This window comes from Lacerta agilis, chromosome 6 (assembly GCF_009819535.1).
Source record: "Lacerta agilis isolate rLacAgi1 chromosome 6, rLacAgi1.pri, whole genome shotgun sequence".
Classification (NCBI taxonomy): domain Eukaryota; kingdom Metazoa; phylum Chordata; class Lepidosauria; order Squamata; family Lacertidae; genus Lacerta; species Lacerta agilis.
In genome coordinates this window covers 64,605,285-64,623,032 of record NC_046317.1, presented here as the reverse complement: position 1 = coordinate 64,623,032, position 17,748 = coordinate 64,605,285, and the positions used below count along the sequence as shown (strand labels likewise).

Below are 17,748 nucleotides of genomic sequence, written 5' to 3'. Positions count from 1 at the left end.
AATTTAAGAAACAAACAAACAAAACAAAACAAAACAAAACAAAACAAAACAGGTAGTGCTAGGGTTGCCATATTTCAAAAAGTGAAAATCTGGGCACAAAAGTGTAAAATCACAAAAAAGGAGAGAGAAGTTTTTGAGCTATTTTTAAGGGAAATCACAAAAAATGACACTGTCAACATGAGTTGCCATACGTCCAGGTTTTCTCGGACATTTTTAGCAATTTCCACCTGGGCACTGCTTCCGACTCCAGTATTTCAGCTATGTCAAGGAAATTCTGGATATATGCCAACCCTAGGTCGTACCAAATGAAAAGAGAGAGAGAGCCCTTTTGGGTTTTTGTATACTTGTTAACAACCAGTGGCCCATCAGAGTAAGCTTTATGCCTAGTCACTGGTCCATCTAGGTAAGTGTTGTTTAAACTGACTGGCAACGGTGATCTTAATGCAGATTTCCATTTACTACAGAAAAACTGTTAAGCAAAAATAATCTGTGATACATCTGCAGTCTGGTGGGTGGTCCCTCACGGCACTCCTGCTGTTATTTTTGATACAGCTGTTTTGTGCAAGAGCAAAACAGCTGTTTCAAACCTAAGATATATACATACAATGAACATGCCTTCAGGGATGTTGTTGCCAAAAAAATCCCCCCCACCTCTGGATCTCTTGCACCAGCCCCCAGGTGCTTTGCTGCCTTTTAAAAACATGTTTTTAACATACTCACTTAGAGCTGCTGGGCATGCTGCAAAGCTCAGTGCCAGTGAGAACTCAGCCACTCACCACCTTAATTTGCAGAGGTCCCAATCCACATACTGGGAGCAGAAAATCCTGTTCATATCCCATAGTTCAGGATGAGAACCAGTGTCTGTCATCCCCTGCCCTCTCTGAAAGTCAGCCTAAGTTTGCATCCCTGCTTACAAATTGTGCCAGGGTCTTTTAAGTATCTAGCAACACCCCTGCTTCCTTCCTTTCACAATGCCAATAACCATATTTTCCCTCATGTTTCCTAGCAAGCCTATTCTTGGCAACAGAGGAAAGAACAGCAGTCTTACAGGAAATTAAATGTATTGGGAGCTGATAGTACAAATATATTTCCCTCCCTGCATGTTTGTTCAGCATTAATAAAGTGTGTGGGTGTTAAATCTCACAGGAATCAGGTACAAGGGCAGAGAGACGACCATATAATCCATGATTTCTGCTTCCAGTGTCAGGGCTGTGCTGTTTAGATTTCTATTGTGGCTCTGAAATGATACAGATGTCCAACCCACCACAAGGTTGGACAAGCTTACCAGGTGGAGTGTTTTACAGTACACAATTTGACACCAAGGCAAAACAGAACTAAGCAGTAGAATTCTGCTATATTCAGAAAGGTGCACATTTTTGAGCAAATGTAAGGGTTATTAGTACAGTAGTGTGTGGGAGGAAGAAACAGATTTCTCTACAAGCGGCAAAGTCAGCGCTATTGGCTTCAGCTACTTCAGGCAGTGGGAAGTGCGCTGTTGCTATTTTAAGCTGGGCTTCAGCTACACAGAATGCACAATAATTCAGTGCTTTTTCTTCTGGGGGTGGGGTGGGGGTGGGGTACGCAGTACCAGCAACCCCCCCCCCCGCAAATGTTAAAAGTACACTTACTGTAACAACTTCATGGTGAGTACCGGCACCTTTTTTCTTTATAAAAAGAGAAAGCACTGTTGTTGCTGTTATTATTTATTCAGTTTATATACAGCCATTCATCAAAAGATCTCAGGCCGGTTCACAAATAAAGACCCTTCTCTCTGCCTGAAAGAGTAGGAGGTTGGTGATCAAATGAAGCAGAGGGTGCTGGTACGTGTGGTGTTTGTGTGTGTACGTGCAGAGGCTGTTTAAATAATGGGATTGGTAATGGTCCAGCAAATTATTTCAAAATCATGGGAGAAACTCATCCATTTGGGTGTCTTTGCTGCTGTCACTGAAAAGCAGGCATCCAGGTAGGCTGAAGCTGTGAGCCTTTGGGACATGGAACCAGTTGCATCTTCCCACTTGCAAGAGCACTAAGGGCAGAGCTCAGGTGGCCTCTGACTCAGCTGCAAAACAGACGTATCATAACATCTCTGTTGGATGGTATGTTGTTCTATGCCTGGAAAACAACAGGTAGGGTTTTTCTTTTTGCTTGCCAAGGATAAACGATGATCTTCAGATACCGGATAAGCTCCCTTCGGAAGGCAGATTGGGTGCAGGCATAGAGATACATATTGGCAGCAGTGTTGGTCATTTCCAGCATGGTCCCTATATCTGCCACAATGTTTATGGTCTTGGAGTAATCTTTCCTTTCTATGTCATAGTAGCAGGTCTTGATGATGACTTGGGTAACAAACCTTGTGGTACAGAGATAGGCAAATGTCATTGAAACTGTCACCAGGAGGATAACTGGCTTCTTTTTCGGTTTCCCAAAGTGGGTTTTAGGTTGGGTTCTATGCAACATCCCTCGAGAGAGACAGTGCACTTTGTTATGGCACATTATCTGTCTTAGAGTGAGGGTGTTCAAGGTAAAGATGATGGTGTATGGGATAATATAGAGCAGAGAGGTCTGAAACCACACAAGTGCTTCAACATACGTTCTGGAGAGCTTAGGGTTATACTTGCAGATAGAAAGTCCTGTAGCATTCTCCACTGTTGAATAGTTTGACCAGTAATGGGGGATGGCCACAATGTAGCTGCAGACATGGATCACACCAATAGCATAGAGTGTGTTCCTGGCAGAACAGATTCTCATCTTTAGCCTGAAGGTGTTGATAGTGATAAAGCGCTCAATGGTGAAGGAGACCACCAGCCAGACAGAAGTGTTGACTGCACCATAACAGAAAACATCCCGCAGGGTACACCAGGGGTCACTGTACCAGAATGGCCTTTCACTGAAACATTCTGTGACCATCTCAAGTAGGACGAAAAGAACAAGGACTACTGTGTCTGAGAAGGACATGGCCATGAGGTGGTACCGACTGGAAGGGGCAATACGACAGTTCTTTCGCCACAAGATGAACATTGTCATAATATTTGCTGCAATGCAAAACAAGAACCATGTGACCCAAGAACCAGGACCAAATTCTGTAACTGGAAGCCAGTAATCAATAAACTGTATGCCTAATACACGCCAGTGTAGTCCTGACCCCAACCCCTCTGTGCCGTGGCCCTATATTTTCCACAACACTTTTGTCTTCTTGTGTCCCCTCCACTCTGCCATTCCCTAGACCCGTTTCCTTCGCTAACCCTTATCTCTGCTTGTTCTGTTTATTCCTTCAGCTACCCTGTCACCTCAGCTGAGGGACCTCCTCTGTTTAGCAGCCCATTTACTCTCCACATACTCTACCTCCCCAAAATCTGTGTGAAGTATAGATCCCAAATATATGACATTCTCCTCTCTCATAGATGTTGGGCTACAAACATTCAGTTGCTGTTTCCTTCTCCCTGAGCAATTCAAATGTTTGGAAACACTGTCGCATCAGCTCACTCAATTGGCTTCCCCAATGCAATTATTACTGCAGATAACTCCATCGTACATGTTGGATAAACTACTGCTCAGCTGGCCACTAAGGATCAGGTTCCAAGAGAAAATAAAGCTAATAGAGCTTCCTCTTTCATGGCACTATGCTGAGGGATTGTATCCAGCATTTGGCATCCGACCGGGTAAGCTTTTCACCAAGTTCTCCACAACTGTAGAGTCGGAATATAAAAAGTGCCTTTCTGCCAATGTACTCACAAGGTGATTTGGTATCTAAAACAGTGTTTTTCAACCACTGTTCCGCAGCACACTAGTGTGCCGCGAGATGTTGCCTGGTGTGCCGTGGGAAAAATTGTTTATTTGATTCCTATTCAAGAGAATTACTTTATATTATAGTCAATATAGGCACAGAGTTAAATTTTTTAACATTTTCTAATGGTGGTGTGCCTCATGATTTTTTTCATGAAACAAGTGTGCCTTTGCCCAAAAAAGGTTGAAAAACACTGATCTAAAATAAAGATACCAAACCACATTGTGTGAATACGTTGGCAGAAAGGCACTTTTTATGTTCTGACACTACAACTGTGGAGTAAGTCAACAGTATTTTCTCAGGCCATTGGTGGTCCTTCAGGAGCTAAATTCTACCCTGTTCTATCCTCTGCAAATTGGGAAGTTATTTAGATTATCATTCAGCATCCTAAAACATCTATGACTGTTTCTCTCATATTTTTAAATGGTTCCCAAGCTATCACTGTAAACACATTTGAAGTAAATTTCAAGACAGTAGCAAGTCATGATATGCCAGCTGAAGATCACCAAGAAATAAGCTCAAAGCAGGCTTAGCTGGAATACTGATTTGTAAACATCTCTAATGGCTGTCAGAACATGGAAGAACTTCCCGAGCATCACTTACAGACATTATACTGGCTGTCAGAAATCCAAGGACACAGGAGGGAGAGCAGCTTCTAAAGCACCAACCAGCTTTAGGGATTGTTTTTCTCTCTCCTCATTCAAAATTGTATTTTTCTTCTCCCCTTTCAGTGAGAAGGCCCCCCCCCACTGACTATTGCTCTACCACAGGGGTCAGCAACCTTTTTCAGCCGTGGGCCGGTCAACCGTCCCTCAGACCATGTGGTGGGCCGGATTATATTTTGGAAAAAAAAGAACAAATTCCTATGCCCCACAAATAACCCAGAGATGCATTTTAAATAAAAGCACACATTCTACTCATGTAAAAACAGACTGATTCCCAGACTATCCACAGGTCAGATTGAGAATGCGATTGGGCCGCATCTGGCCCCTGGGGCTTAGGTTGCGTACCTCTGCTCTACCAGACATTACCGGTAAATCTTTGTTGCTTCTGTGGTTGTATCCCTCGCTCAGGAAGACAGCCCAATTTTGGAAGACATTTCTACTTGCTGCTTATGTCCAGCATACTTACATGGGATCCCGATTATTGCTAGAAGTGGATAGAACACTTTATTTAGTGTTACCATCCAGTGTTCTGACAGCATTCTGAAATCCAGTTCTCTAGCAAATGTCTTGTCTGCTTGTGTTAAAAGACAGTCCAGTATTTCCTTATGGCAGGACTGTCCTGTGTTTATCTTCCTAATTACTATCTGTTTAAATAATCAGTAACTTAATTTAATTTAGCACCTACAAATCTCAGGTTAATTATTATCAGGTTAGTTATGAAAGGAGAGGATATGCACAGAGACAAGATTATGGGCACAAAATTAAACATGATCAACTAAAGTGGTAGAATAAGGTAATGGATATATACGCAAATTCTCTGATGCTGGCAAAAAAAAAAGATGCATGCTGCTCTAGGTTCATGATTGAATTTTAGCCTTTTTAAAAAAAATTGGCCCCACTTGTCTCCGATTTTACTCTTTAACATGTTTGTTGCTATTGCAACTTTGATTGCCTTTCATGTGACAAGAAATTGCTTTTTGTATTTCAGTTTTATGGCTCACAAGGAAGGAAAAATATAACCAAATGCCAAATGCCACTTGACACCAACACCTGAAATGTTCTTTTTGGAAAGCCAAACACACTGATCTTCCCAATATAGAAGAACTACGCACAAAGCAGAAAGCCTCCCACTATTAAGGTGATAATCAGATAAAGGTTCCATCAGAACTGAACTAGGTGTATCAAATACAAGAAAAGGAAATGTGAGGAAACCGTGCTGTTGCAAAAACTCATACAAGACCTAATAAATGCAAGAGTTGTAGAAGTCAAAACCACAGTGAAGAGAAGCAAGTGCAAGAATCTCTTGAGCCAGTCACCAGTTTCACCTCAAACCATGTTATGTGTAGTTTGAATTTGATCTTTATAATACAGTAATAGAGTTTTAACAGTATTCAAAGTAGGTTTATATACAGATGTTATTTCTGATTACTTGTAAGCCACCCTGGCAGTTTTTCTGGCTGAAGAGTGGGCTATAAATGCTTTGAATGAATACATAAAATGCCCACCAAGTGTGCAGGCCTGTACATGAGTGGGAGGGATGGTACAAATTCCAGCTTCCCTTTAAAGCTAGCTTCCACACCCCTCTTTTCCTTAGCCTGTGATTTTCCTGTTGGTTCCTTCACTTGCATACATCTGCTGGTCTTAGCTATTTCCTATTCAAATAGAACCCTCCTTCAATTTGTTAGCAAGGTAACTACTGCATTGTCCAAGCCTTAGATAGTACTTCCAGACAACAGCCATCTTTATCTTTTGCTTTGTGGCTTGTTAATGCAAGTTACACACCCCTTTCCATGTGTCACCTGTTTGATACCTAAATGGGTAGGAAGTGAGGGTCAGGTGTAGTGTAATGACCATGAATATGAAAAGGCAGGGTCTCCTCAAGCAGCATTTAGCAAAGGAGCTAAATAGACAGGGGGAAGACACAATTTGCCACATGAAAGGTTGCAGATTTCCTACAAATTTATTGTCTTATCTTACTTCCTCACATCTTGTCAATGAGCTCTTCATCAGCCTGCGCTGGTGAATAGCTCAAGAGGAAGAGGAAAGACTTGCAGAGGTTTAATAATTTCTACAATTAATGGGTGGTATTAAATTAGATAATTGTGCAAGTCCAAGTTCCACCTGGGCAACAGGACTTTCCCTCCCCCTCCCCCACGCTAACCAAAATATGCTCCAAAGTGTTGGGGAAAGCCACAGAACATATTTAATTGGTTCATTGGGGGGGGGGGAGGAGGAAATGTTCTGTGAATACAACCCAATGACATTATGTTAAAACTTGTTTTGCCCAACTGTCTACCCTAACACTACACTTTGGTGACCATGTATCTTCTTTCTATAGCTAAGTAGCATGGAGACTTATGAGCAAGTTGCTTATAGAACTTTCCAGTATTTTGGCTAGTATATTACCCAAGTCCGAAGTGACTTTGTTATAGACCAATTACTCCAAGAAATCCTAATAAGCTAGCAAGGTAGTAAGCATTCCTCCAATTACTGCAAGATGGAAACTAAGATAATTATACAGTTCCCTGAAGTACACAGGGAAGATAGTTATATAGCATGTGCAAGCAGACCCAGCTAAAGAGAACTTTCTACTACAGCCAGTATCTTTTGAAGACACACATTTAAGCAATTCAGCTCTCAGTTCTACTTCACGTTTTTTCTACAAAGATAGTCTGTGAACTGTTATGTCCAAGGCATATGAATGAGTCCTGCTAGGAGTAAGCAAGATTGGTGAGGATATATAACCCTGCAGTCCTTGTAGTTTCCTTACTGAGTACACCAGTCCAAGTATGCTGTTAAGAGATCACAAGAAACTATCACTTTAACTTGGATATACCACTAGTAAATAAACTATATAGAAACAATAGTCTTTTCTCATAAAGGTGGTGGTAATTTTCATTAGCACCAGACAAGTTTTAGCTGAAGCTCCCCCCGCGCCCCCATCATAAAATGCCTTACATAAGTGCTTCTGCAACCTTATCATAAAATATTCCTCCCATTGCTGACCAAATACAGAGACTTGGCTTATCAAGTTTAGTCATTTATGGAGATGGTATATAGAATATAGTCTACAAATATAACCAGGATTCTTGAAATATTTTTCAGTTCATATGACAAACTACTTGAGAGTTTTCAGGTGTATGAAGAAGGAAACTGTGGGTGCCACCAATCAAAAAGGCGCACACTGTGCACAGGGTCCATTACAACTTGCACTCCATGGTCAAATCTGTGTTTCTTGCCACTCCAAACTGGAGAATCGTGGAACACCATTTTCACTCTATGATGCCTCATGTCAGTGCTCACATTTATCGTGAACTGCAAATAAGATAAATCAGAAACATTAAGATCTGGACCTGTCAAATATGAATACTATTTACTATAGAATTTCAATGTGCAAATTTTAAGAATAAACTTTATCATTTGAGGAAATACATCTTCACAATATAATAATTTTTCTAACAAAACTGGTAGAAAGATTGCACAGGACATATTTTTGAAGCTATGGTTGAAAAGTACCGTACAGAAGTTCTAACACTTACCAAAGTAACTGTCATGCCCATGACTATAGGAATATATATGAAATCAAGAGTAGTGATCTGCAGCAGACAGCAGTCTTGGTCAGGGTTCATGTGGACATCTTTGTACCGGATGGGTGGTTGAAGATGTTTTGAACACTTATTCTTGAAAGTCTTATTCTTGAAAGAAATATGCCCATTAGTTTGCTAGAAATTGATTCCATATCTATAAACTTTCATAACTGCAGACTATTCCTGAAATATTTTCTATTGCTGCTTTTTATGTGTTTTTAAGTGTGGTTTAATATTACAGTGGTGCCTCGCAAGACGAAATTAATTCGTTCCGCAAGACTTTTCGTCTTGCGGAAATTTCGTCTTGCGAGGCACCATTTCCCATAGGAACGCATTAAAATTTAATTAATGCGTTCCTATGGGGGGAAAAAGTCCGGGGGCCCCTTCCGGCCGGCACCGGAGCCTCGCCGCGCCGCGTTTTAAAGCTGCAGGGAGCGAACAGCAGCACAGACATGCACAGTCGATCCAAGATGGACGCGATGGACAACACTCCTCCCGACCGGAGCCAAAAGGTAAGCCTTTACAGCTCCCTGTATGGCTCGGCGCCGCGTTTTAAGGCTGCAACGAGCGAACAGCAATGCTGCTGTTTGCTCGCTGCAGCTTTAAAACGCGGCGCGGCTCCGGTGCTTACAGTGGTACCTCGCCAGACGAATTCGTCTTGCGAAAAAGAGCCATAGACGAATTCGTCTCGCGAGTCAACTAAAAACTCGCAAAACCCTTTCGTTTTGCGAGTTTTCCGTTGTGCGAGGCATTCGTCTTGCGGGGTACCACTGTATAAGTTTATTATTTTACTATATTGTGGTATATAAATAACATCCATGAAATTGCTAAGTTGTTTAGCTTTCATACCTGTCTTTGGAATTTGAAGCTGAATTCCCACAGTGAAGGCTGTCGACCAACTTTTTTAGACCAGAAAAGCAGACACTGATGCAGAAAAGAGAAAGGTTTCTTTTTAAAACAACAACAACACTATAGCTTTAAAGCAGTTTGTATAAACACAAATTAATACACTTTGCATTGCCCATGAATTAAATTGTTATTTTTTTACAGTGCTATGAGGCAGCATAACACTTGCTAAAAGCTTAAAACATGCTTCTGCCCCAAACATTACATGTGAAATCTGTGTCAAACATGACACAAACCAGTCATGCAATATAGTTACTTGTACACAGCACTCACATTGAAACACCTGAAAGAAAAGAAACCAAGAACAGAAAAGTGACAATAGGATGAACTAGTGTTTATTATTAGTTGAAGCTTCAGGGCACACAGTTGTGCATTCAGGTTAGGGGCATATATTCTGTAGAGAAGTTGATAATCACATGGGACAATTTACACCCACACTGACAGTTATCAAGCTGCAGTTGGTGCAGAAGGATTGCTGACAGGGCCAAAGACTTGTCAGCATATTAACGCTCAGAGATATGCACTGATTTGCTAGTGGGCCAGGTTCAAGGTGTTACTATTAGTACATAAAGCCCTTAACAACTTTGGACAAGTTTACCTACAAGATCATCTAACACTACATATGTCCACTTGACTGCTATGATTGGCAGAATTGACCCATCTGCATGTGCCACATATTACCTGTTCTGCATTTGTAAGAACTTGATTGTTCAATGTGCAGAGCCTACACTTTGGAATTCCCTGCCCATTGAGATAAAGCATGTACCTTCACTGTACTCTTCTGGTGCCCGATAAAAACATTCCTGTTTATACAATGGTACCTTGGTTGTAGAAAGTAATCTGTTCCGGAAGACTGTTTGACTTCCGAAACGTTCAACAACCAAGGCGCAAAGAGTGGTCTGCAAAGCCAATGGAGAAATTGGGGGGGGGGGGGAACGACGATGCAGCAGAAGCTGTTCAATTTCCAAGGCATGTTCAAAAATAGAAGCAATTACTTCTGGGTTTTTGGCATTCGAAAACCGAAACGTTCGGCTTCTGAGATGCTCGAAAACTGAGGTACCACTGCACAAGCCATTCCAGGTGCTTAGAAAATTGAGGTAATTTTAATATGTTATGTATTTTAACTTCTGTATGTTTTCAAGTTGAGTTTGTATTTTGCTTGACTTTACTGTTTTATCTTTTGTAAACCACTGAGTTTTTTATTATTATTAAACAATCCGCTCCAAAAAAGAGAGGAAAAGATGCAAGTCCAAAGGCAACAACTGCTGATTCATTCTTCTTATAAACAATAAGAGGGAGGCACTCTTCTATTCAAGGGTGATTCTTTCCTTCATTTCTAGGTATTGTATAGATAAGAGCCTACACTAGTAACAGTCTATCTATTGTAAGCAGCAAACCTTCATTCTTTATAAAGGAGACATGCACAAGCCAAATTTTAGTTAACTTCAGAAGCATGCAGCAAGGAGCTTTCATGCAAACTTGCCTCTCTTCATAGCTTGTCAGAAGCATGCTCCCCTGTTAATTATCCCACTCCTCTTGAGCAGCCTTGGGTATGAGTTACAAGGAGGAAAGTAGTTTAACACATGAATACCTCCTAAGGGGCTGAGGACGTCATCCACATATCAGCTGCCCTACCCTTCAGATGTGTACCATGTGGCCTGCTGCTCCAAACAGTGGGGATGTCCTTAAGGGCAAACTTCTGCTGACACCACAACGGCTCCAGTGTCCCACAGAAGCTACACTGGGAAAGAGAAAGGGAAATTATATACAAGATCTGGATTCAGTAACCAAAGGGTCCAAGTTCCTCTGCCTTGCATGCTCAATGTGGTCATCTCCCATAAGAGAGAGGAGAGAGGAATACCCAAATCAAAGTGTAGAGGCTCTGAGGCTGTACAGTGTGCAAACACACTGCTATATACACAAATGCGTAATTTGTATTTCAATAATGCAAAGGTGCAATGAAGTAAGATTGGTGGCAAATGCCTATGCTTACAGAATTTAAGCAAAACCATAACTGTTACTGCAACACAGATTTTTCACATTTAATTTCCTTTATAAAGTTAATTTACAAATACACGGGATGTAGATTGTTAGTATGACTGCGCTATTAGCTGTGGACACCAAAGCCGTTGTGATGTGAACATGAAGAATCAAAGATGCCAATCATTCTTTTCCATTAGATTGGGAACTGGCTAGCTCACAACCTCCTAGGAAAGAAAAATTTGACAAGGGAGTATAAGCTGCTTTGGAACATATTAGTTGTGCATACACATTGCCAATGGACAAGGAAAATGTTAATCTTGTATTTTAAGAGTAAACATCTTAATTTCTGCTTTGGCAGGTCAAAGATCAGGCACTCATAGAATAAGATGCCCCTAGAAATCCAGAGCCAAGGCTTTAATAAGCAGTAAGTAAATATGCACAAATGTGCTCCTAGCAAAAACAAAGCCTGTCCAAAAATGTGAGTTGAGAAGTGGGCTCAAACACATGCATTTCATTGTTTCAACAGAAATACAACACCACACACCACTTGGATAAAAGCACATTTCTTCAAACTTACTTTTGAATTTTTGAGAGTGCTTGGTGTAGTTTCTGGGATAGCTGGATTCCTGGCTACCTGAGAAACAAAAGGTCTGTACATGTGGTACAAAGACCGAATTACACACGCACGAAGGCAGTACAACTTTTCCACTGACTCTGGCTGTAAACGGACGGGGAGGGATGCATTTCTGTTGTAGTGCCTAAAATGCAAACAAAAACTCATTTAAGACAAATACCAAATTTCATGCAAAGACTACTTAAACCAGTGTTTCTCAGACGAGAGTTTGCTCCTTTTGAGATGTATTCTGTTTTTGGCCACACCCTCTCCAAATGCAGTACCAACTATCTGTTCCACATAATGTCAAGCATGGATTAATTTGACGTTATGTTCATGTAGCCTGCTTGTGTGTCAAAGAGAAGAAGAAGAATTTGGATTTGATATCCCGCTTTATCACTACCTGAAGGAGTCTGAAAGCAGCTAACATTCTCCTTTCCCTTCCTCCCCCACAACAAACACTCTGTGAGGTGAGTGGGGCTGAGAGACTTCAGAGAAGTGTGACTAGCCCAAGGTCACCCAGCAGCTGCATGTGGAGGAGCAGAGACGCGAACCTGGTTCACCAGATTATGAGTCTACTACTCTTAACCACTACACTACACTCCAATCTATGGATTGGAGCACTAAGCCAACACTGGAATTAGAATGAGAAATCCACAAGGCATCTTAACATCTCCTAATAAAAAAGGGGGAAGAGCAATGACCCCCACTAAAACTAATGTGAAGAGTGCATGCAGCCCACTCATGTTTCTTAGTTGGTGAAGGAAGGGAGGTTTCATCTGCCTCAGCATCCCTGCCCTTTTAGGTAAACCCAGAAAAATACTAAAAATGGCAGGTATCTGACAAAGTCAAATTAAGATCTGACCCACTGAAATCAATGGACTAAAATTAGTCAAGTTCACAATTTTATTTGGTCTGCTCCAAATATGAAAGGCATATACCACCCTATTACCCGCCGTCCCCCCAAATCACATTTATTTTAAATGTTTGCCATAATGGATTTTTTTCCTGTACTATTCGTCAACATATGCATAATCAAAGTCCAGGTTTACAGTGGAGAACCAGATAGTTCAGCATTCTAAAAATGCTGATCATACCTACATGAAAAATCCTGTTAGTAAGATTAATATAGAAAAAAATTGAGAAGGAAGACTAGCTGAATGTACCAGGTCATTACGCCTTTCCCCACTGTCATACTTCCATTTATCATGCACCATATACTTCTGATAACCAGATCTCTAAGGGTTGCTCACCCATATTTTAATACCCTCTCTCACATAGTTAAATACAAGTGCAGTCACATTAACAGCAATTAGTATATTTACAGTTACAGTTACTTTAGCAGAAGCTGAAAAGAACGAGTACTACACAAAACACTGAGCTGGTCAACATAGTGATATGGCCAATTACTGTATGCCTCTTTCCTGTGATGCAGACACTGGTGTGCTCTCCTTGTCTATTGTTCATACAGCCAATGCAAAGCTTTGTGTCAAAATCCAGTGAGCCATATAATCTCTCCCTACTGCTGCACAAGAAAAGAATTCCATTAATTTGACCTCCATGCAGTGTGCCAGTTATATGTTATGCGCATGGGAGGACTGCAGAACCCATCCTGCACCAAAACTAGCTTACAGTTCAATTCTCCATTCTCCCTGTATGATGAGAAATAATGTAGTTACTACTGACAAAAAAAACATGTTATAAATTGTCATACCTTCTATAAAGTCTGGTCCAAAAGGCAGCAGTACAAGTGACAATCCAGGCTTTTCTACAGATAAGAGAAAAATTCACAGTATCTTCTGGACGTATGTAGGAAGCCAACACCAACCAAATATCAATGGGATAGTCTTTGCCTATCACCTCGTCAGAATCATCTGAAGGAAAGGAAAAAACTGTTATTGACACTCACCCTTCAAGGCTAGTAAGAAATGGACATTGCTTTGCTAGAACTAGGCTCCAAAGTGAGATTTACGACACCTTGCATCATGGTGTACAGTTGGCCCTCTCCATTGCCCCTTTTCTTGGTTGATTATTAATGGCTACTTTATTCTGGCAGGCTTTTGTCATATGTGGTTAATAAATGTTTTTATGCTTGATTTTAATTGTTGTTCTGACCTCCTTGGCTGACTGTTTAATATCATTTTTATACTATTGATGTTTTAAACTTTGTAAGCCATCCCAAGTGGTGCTTTTGCACCAGGAAAGGGTATAAATGTTTTGATTGATTGATTAATTAAACGTATGGATAATTTCTTTAAAACACTCAATTTTTAAAAATCATCTTCCACACACGTCTCAAAGCAATGTACAGTATCAAGCATGTTACAATCAAGAACCTGGCAGTTAGTCTGCTCCCCAGCAAGTGCTAGGCCGTTATCAGCACAGTCAGCTGCAGTATAAGGAGTTGCCCATTCAAACAACTTCATCTTCTAAGATCGTATTTCAGGTAGCCAATTAACTGACTCAAGTTCAACCAGTAAGCTTCATGGCTGGAACATGTCTACAATGGCTTTTGGCTAAGGTTTTTACGAGCTTCCGAGGTAATAAAAAGGAAGCTTGCATGCCAAATAAAAACAGAAACGTGAGAAACTACAGTGGAACCTCGGGTTAAGAACTTAATTCATTCTGGAGGTCCGTTCTTAACCTGAAACTGTTCTTAACCTGAGGTACCACTTTAGCTAATGGGGCCTCCCGCTGCTGCACCGCCGCGTGATTTCTGTTCTCATCCTAAAGCAATGTTCTTAACCCAAGGTACTATTTCTGGGTTAGCGGAGTCTGTAACCTGAAGCGTCTGTAACCCAAGGTACCACTGTATATAGCTCTCACACACACAAAGTAATTTGACAAATGGGAATGACTGATTAAATCAACTCAGCTCTTACCTTTATGTCTCTTGCTTTTCTTTTTCCCAGACAATATTGAATCATTGGTGATATCCTTAGAATCCATTTCATCACAACTATCACAAGATTCTGCCACTGATAACACTTCATCAGTTGGTACATAAGAGGCTTCCAAACCACAAAGTGATTTTACTAAAACCACAAAGAAAGAACATATTAAGATACAAGAGCTGGCAAATATCTATGTTGAATGTTATCTTAGTAATCCAACTGTTAGAGGAGAAATAAATAGCCAACTGGTAGTTTCAAATACAACATGGAGTCTATTTTACCAAGCGTGATTTGCTATCTGCACTGGTGGTGAAATTTCCAATTGCCAGAAGTAGTGTGGTAGCACAAAATGTTTGGCTTCAAAGTAAACAAGTTAGTTTATGGTCCAGATTCCCCAAGGAATGGAAGTTACTGGTTTGGCTCGGATTAAAACCTTACACAGCAGAAGGTCAAGAGCAGGGAAGCTATGATGGGAATTAGGCAAGCCAAGACAGGGAGTCCAGAGGCAGCGGATCTGAAGGAAGGGTGCACAGTAAGCAACAGACTAAGTAAGAGAAATCTGAATATATGGTAAGAGAGAATGGGGCTTGAGAAAAAGTTGAGGTGACAGGGAAACTGATACAAGAAGGGGATAATAAAAGAAAAGTTTGCTTAGTATACAGAGGAGTTTTAGGAAGGCTAGCTCATAATACATTCTGGTTACAGAAAGCAAGCAAGAGAGTAGTGGTCTGAAAAGCAGGAAACTTGAGTCAATGGATGATTGAAAAATGGAGTTGGGGAGGAAGAAATAAGAAGAGCCAAAAAGAAAATGGGACTGGTGCAATGCTATGTTTGTCCTACACCTAGGACATCTAGCTGTGTACACAAATACATGTTTTTATTTGTACTCTGCCTTCCCATAGTTAAAACCATGCTCAAGGCAGATTACAACATGAAAATACATAATTACAAATATATTTAAGGTAGTCATAAGCAATAATTAAACAGCAGAAAGTACACAACCTAATCAAGCATTTTCCAGATAAATCATAAGATCTAAAATATACAAAAAAACAAACAAACAAAGGAGATTTGGAAGACTGTGGACTCAGGACATGAGAGGGGATAGCATATACTCAATCTAGACTGCACAGAGAAATTCTGCCATTTGCATCTTCAGCTGTTTGTGCATTTAGAGCGGTAACGGGGCCAAAAAGCAGATATGATAAAAGCAAGTAGCTGAATTTTATTTATTGATTTATACTAACCATCTGGTTATTTGACTACAGGGCTCTAATAGTTTGTTAGCCTATAATAGCATTTTCTAAGCTTCTGATAGCTAGCGTACCATTTCTTCAGAATGAAAAGATTACAGGGATGTGCTCACTCTTCTAAAGGCCCACATATATGTGCATCAAGGATACATGGAGCCTCCTACTCTGACAAGTCTACAGTGATGAAAGCAATTAACATAGTTGCTTAGGGTCTTGTCCTGGTGGGCAATGTGGTGGTCCCAAGTGCCATGATTAGACCATACCTTGGGACCTAATTGAATCCTGCAGTGTTTACGAGATTTTGGGGGAGGGGGTAGAGGAAGGCAAGAGGGCACTCAAAAGCGTTGGGCACCAAAATACAGATTGCTAATTTTTTAATGCCAACATACTCCAAGTGGCCTCTGTAGCGACTCTCCAGGTCGGGAAAAAAATCCTCCGTGGGCCATTCAAGCCCGAACTCACCTTCCTGCTGCAGCGCGTTGGCCACAGCCTTCTTTACGCGTCCGGATTTCACCACGGAGGGATCCGAATTCGCATAATCGGCTACGGTCACTACGGGCAGAAAACGAGAGTTTAAGGATCCGGAACAATAATGGCCGACTCCACCCCCCACCCCCGTCCACTAGCACTGGGCCTCAGCGGCTCACCGCGCTCCAAGCAGACGTCGCCAGCCCGAGCCTTGAGACGTTTCCGGGCCCCGCGTTTACGCATGGCAAAGTGGACGCGGTTACTGGCCGGTCTCGGGGTGCCATTTCCTCGGCGACAGCCAGGCCGCGGAGCCTCGCTCGTCGGCTCCAGGCAGCTTCTCAGCCATCCCCGCAGCGCCCGGGCCCCGTGAACCTACGTTACCGGCAACTCTCGCGACATCCAGAAGCGCCCCGGCGCGCGAGACGGACGCAATCGGCCGACGACGCCGACCCGCCACGTCATCAGCCTGCGAAAGTAGCGGCGGCTCGTTAAGGGGCTCAGGGGAGTGCGGCTTCTCCCCGATGCGCTTGCCTCGTTTCTCACCGACGGGAAAGTGGTTGGGCGCCGCCGCCGCCGATGCGCTTTCATGCGATATCTCTTCCTGAAAACAACACCACGGGTCCTTCCTCTTTTTAAGGCTTTCCCACGGTCCTGCGTGCCAAGTGCGCCCCTTTCAAAGAGACAGGGTGGCACCGTATATAGATAGTACTTTCCGGGAAGAACTGCGATCAGATTTCCGTTCAGCTTAAGCTTTAAATTTAACAAAGTTGTTGAGAGATCTTTTGCAGGATGAAATGCCAATATATTGTGAATTGCCATCTGGGCGCTTTCCCCATCCAATAACCCCATACTACTAACTGATGAAAGAAATGTTGCAAACTTCGTTGATTCCTCCAAGTAGCGACTTTTTAAAGTGTTCTGCAGCATGATAGGCGAGATAATGAAATGTACATCTTTTTATTACTCTCCTCTACAGAAAGTTAAACAGAGTTCCTCCAAGGCAGGCATAGGCAAACTCAGCCCTCCTGATGTTTTGGGACTAAAACTCCCATCATTCCTAGCTAACAGGACCAGTGGTCAGGGATGATGGGAATTGTAGTCTCAAAACATCTGGAGGGCCGAGTTTGCCTATGCCTGCTCCAAGGTGACCCCCACGGATCAGCAGAGTAGCTTTTTTTTTTTTTTTTTACATACTACAACCCTTAAACACATGGGGAAAACATCCACCCTCAGCTATGCCCATACTAGGTAGTAAAATGGGTGATACCCAGACTAACCTATAGAAGGCCGCAACTTAAGTGGGGGTTACGCTTTGGGGTTTGCACCAAAGCCAAAATTGCATATAATCAAAGCATTTTGGGTGCAATGGTGGGTGGGATTGCTAAAGTTCCCTCCCCCTTGGACACTTGTCCGCCTTTTTTGACATCTGCATAAAGCTGAATGCACAAGTTAAATGCATATAAGTTGCCAGTGTACTGTACTTCAGTTTATTTCAACCTTCCCCACTCAGGTTCTAATAACTTTTACATTTTTTTCTCTCAAACAGTTGCCTCATCTGTTCTCCCAAGTTTCCGCAACTGAATTTGCATTATAAT

At 41.8% G+C, this 17,748-nt stretch overlaps 2 protein-coding genes across 2 annotated transcripts; both read right to left on the bottom strand.

The window, feature by feature from the left end:
- Positions 1–1,711: 1,711 nt before the first annotated feature.
- Positions 1,712–5,260, bottom strand: LOC117047796 (probable G-protein coupled receptor 139). Its single transcript, XM_033151027.1, has 2 exons — positions 4,916–5,260; positions 1,712–3,032 (listed from the first exon to the last, which is right to left on the bottom strand). Exons 1-2 carry the CDS (start codon positions 4,986–4,988, stop codon positions 2,107–2,109), a joined length of 999 nt encoding a protein of 332 aa, XP_033006918.1. The 5' UTR covers positions 4,989–5,260; the 3' UTR covers positions 1,712–2,106.
- A 2,213-nt stretch (positions 5,261–7,473) lies between these two features.
- TMEM183A (transmembrane protein 183A) lies at positions 7,474–16,506 on the bottom strand. The gene is given in 9 exon segments (XM_033153144.1): positions 7,474–7,764; positions 7,989–8,144; positions 8,886–8,960; positions 11,503–11,683; positions 13,253–13,412; positions 14,421–14,573; positions 16,148–16,237; positions 16,333–16,405; positions 16,408–16,506. Coding segments are annotated over 9 exon segments (1,101 nt in total). The 5' UTR covers positions 16,438–16,506; the 3' UTR covers positions 7,474–7,581.
- Positions 16,507–17,748: the final 1,242 nt, after the last annotated feature.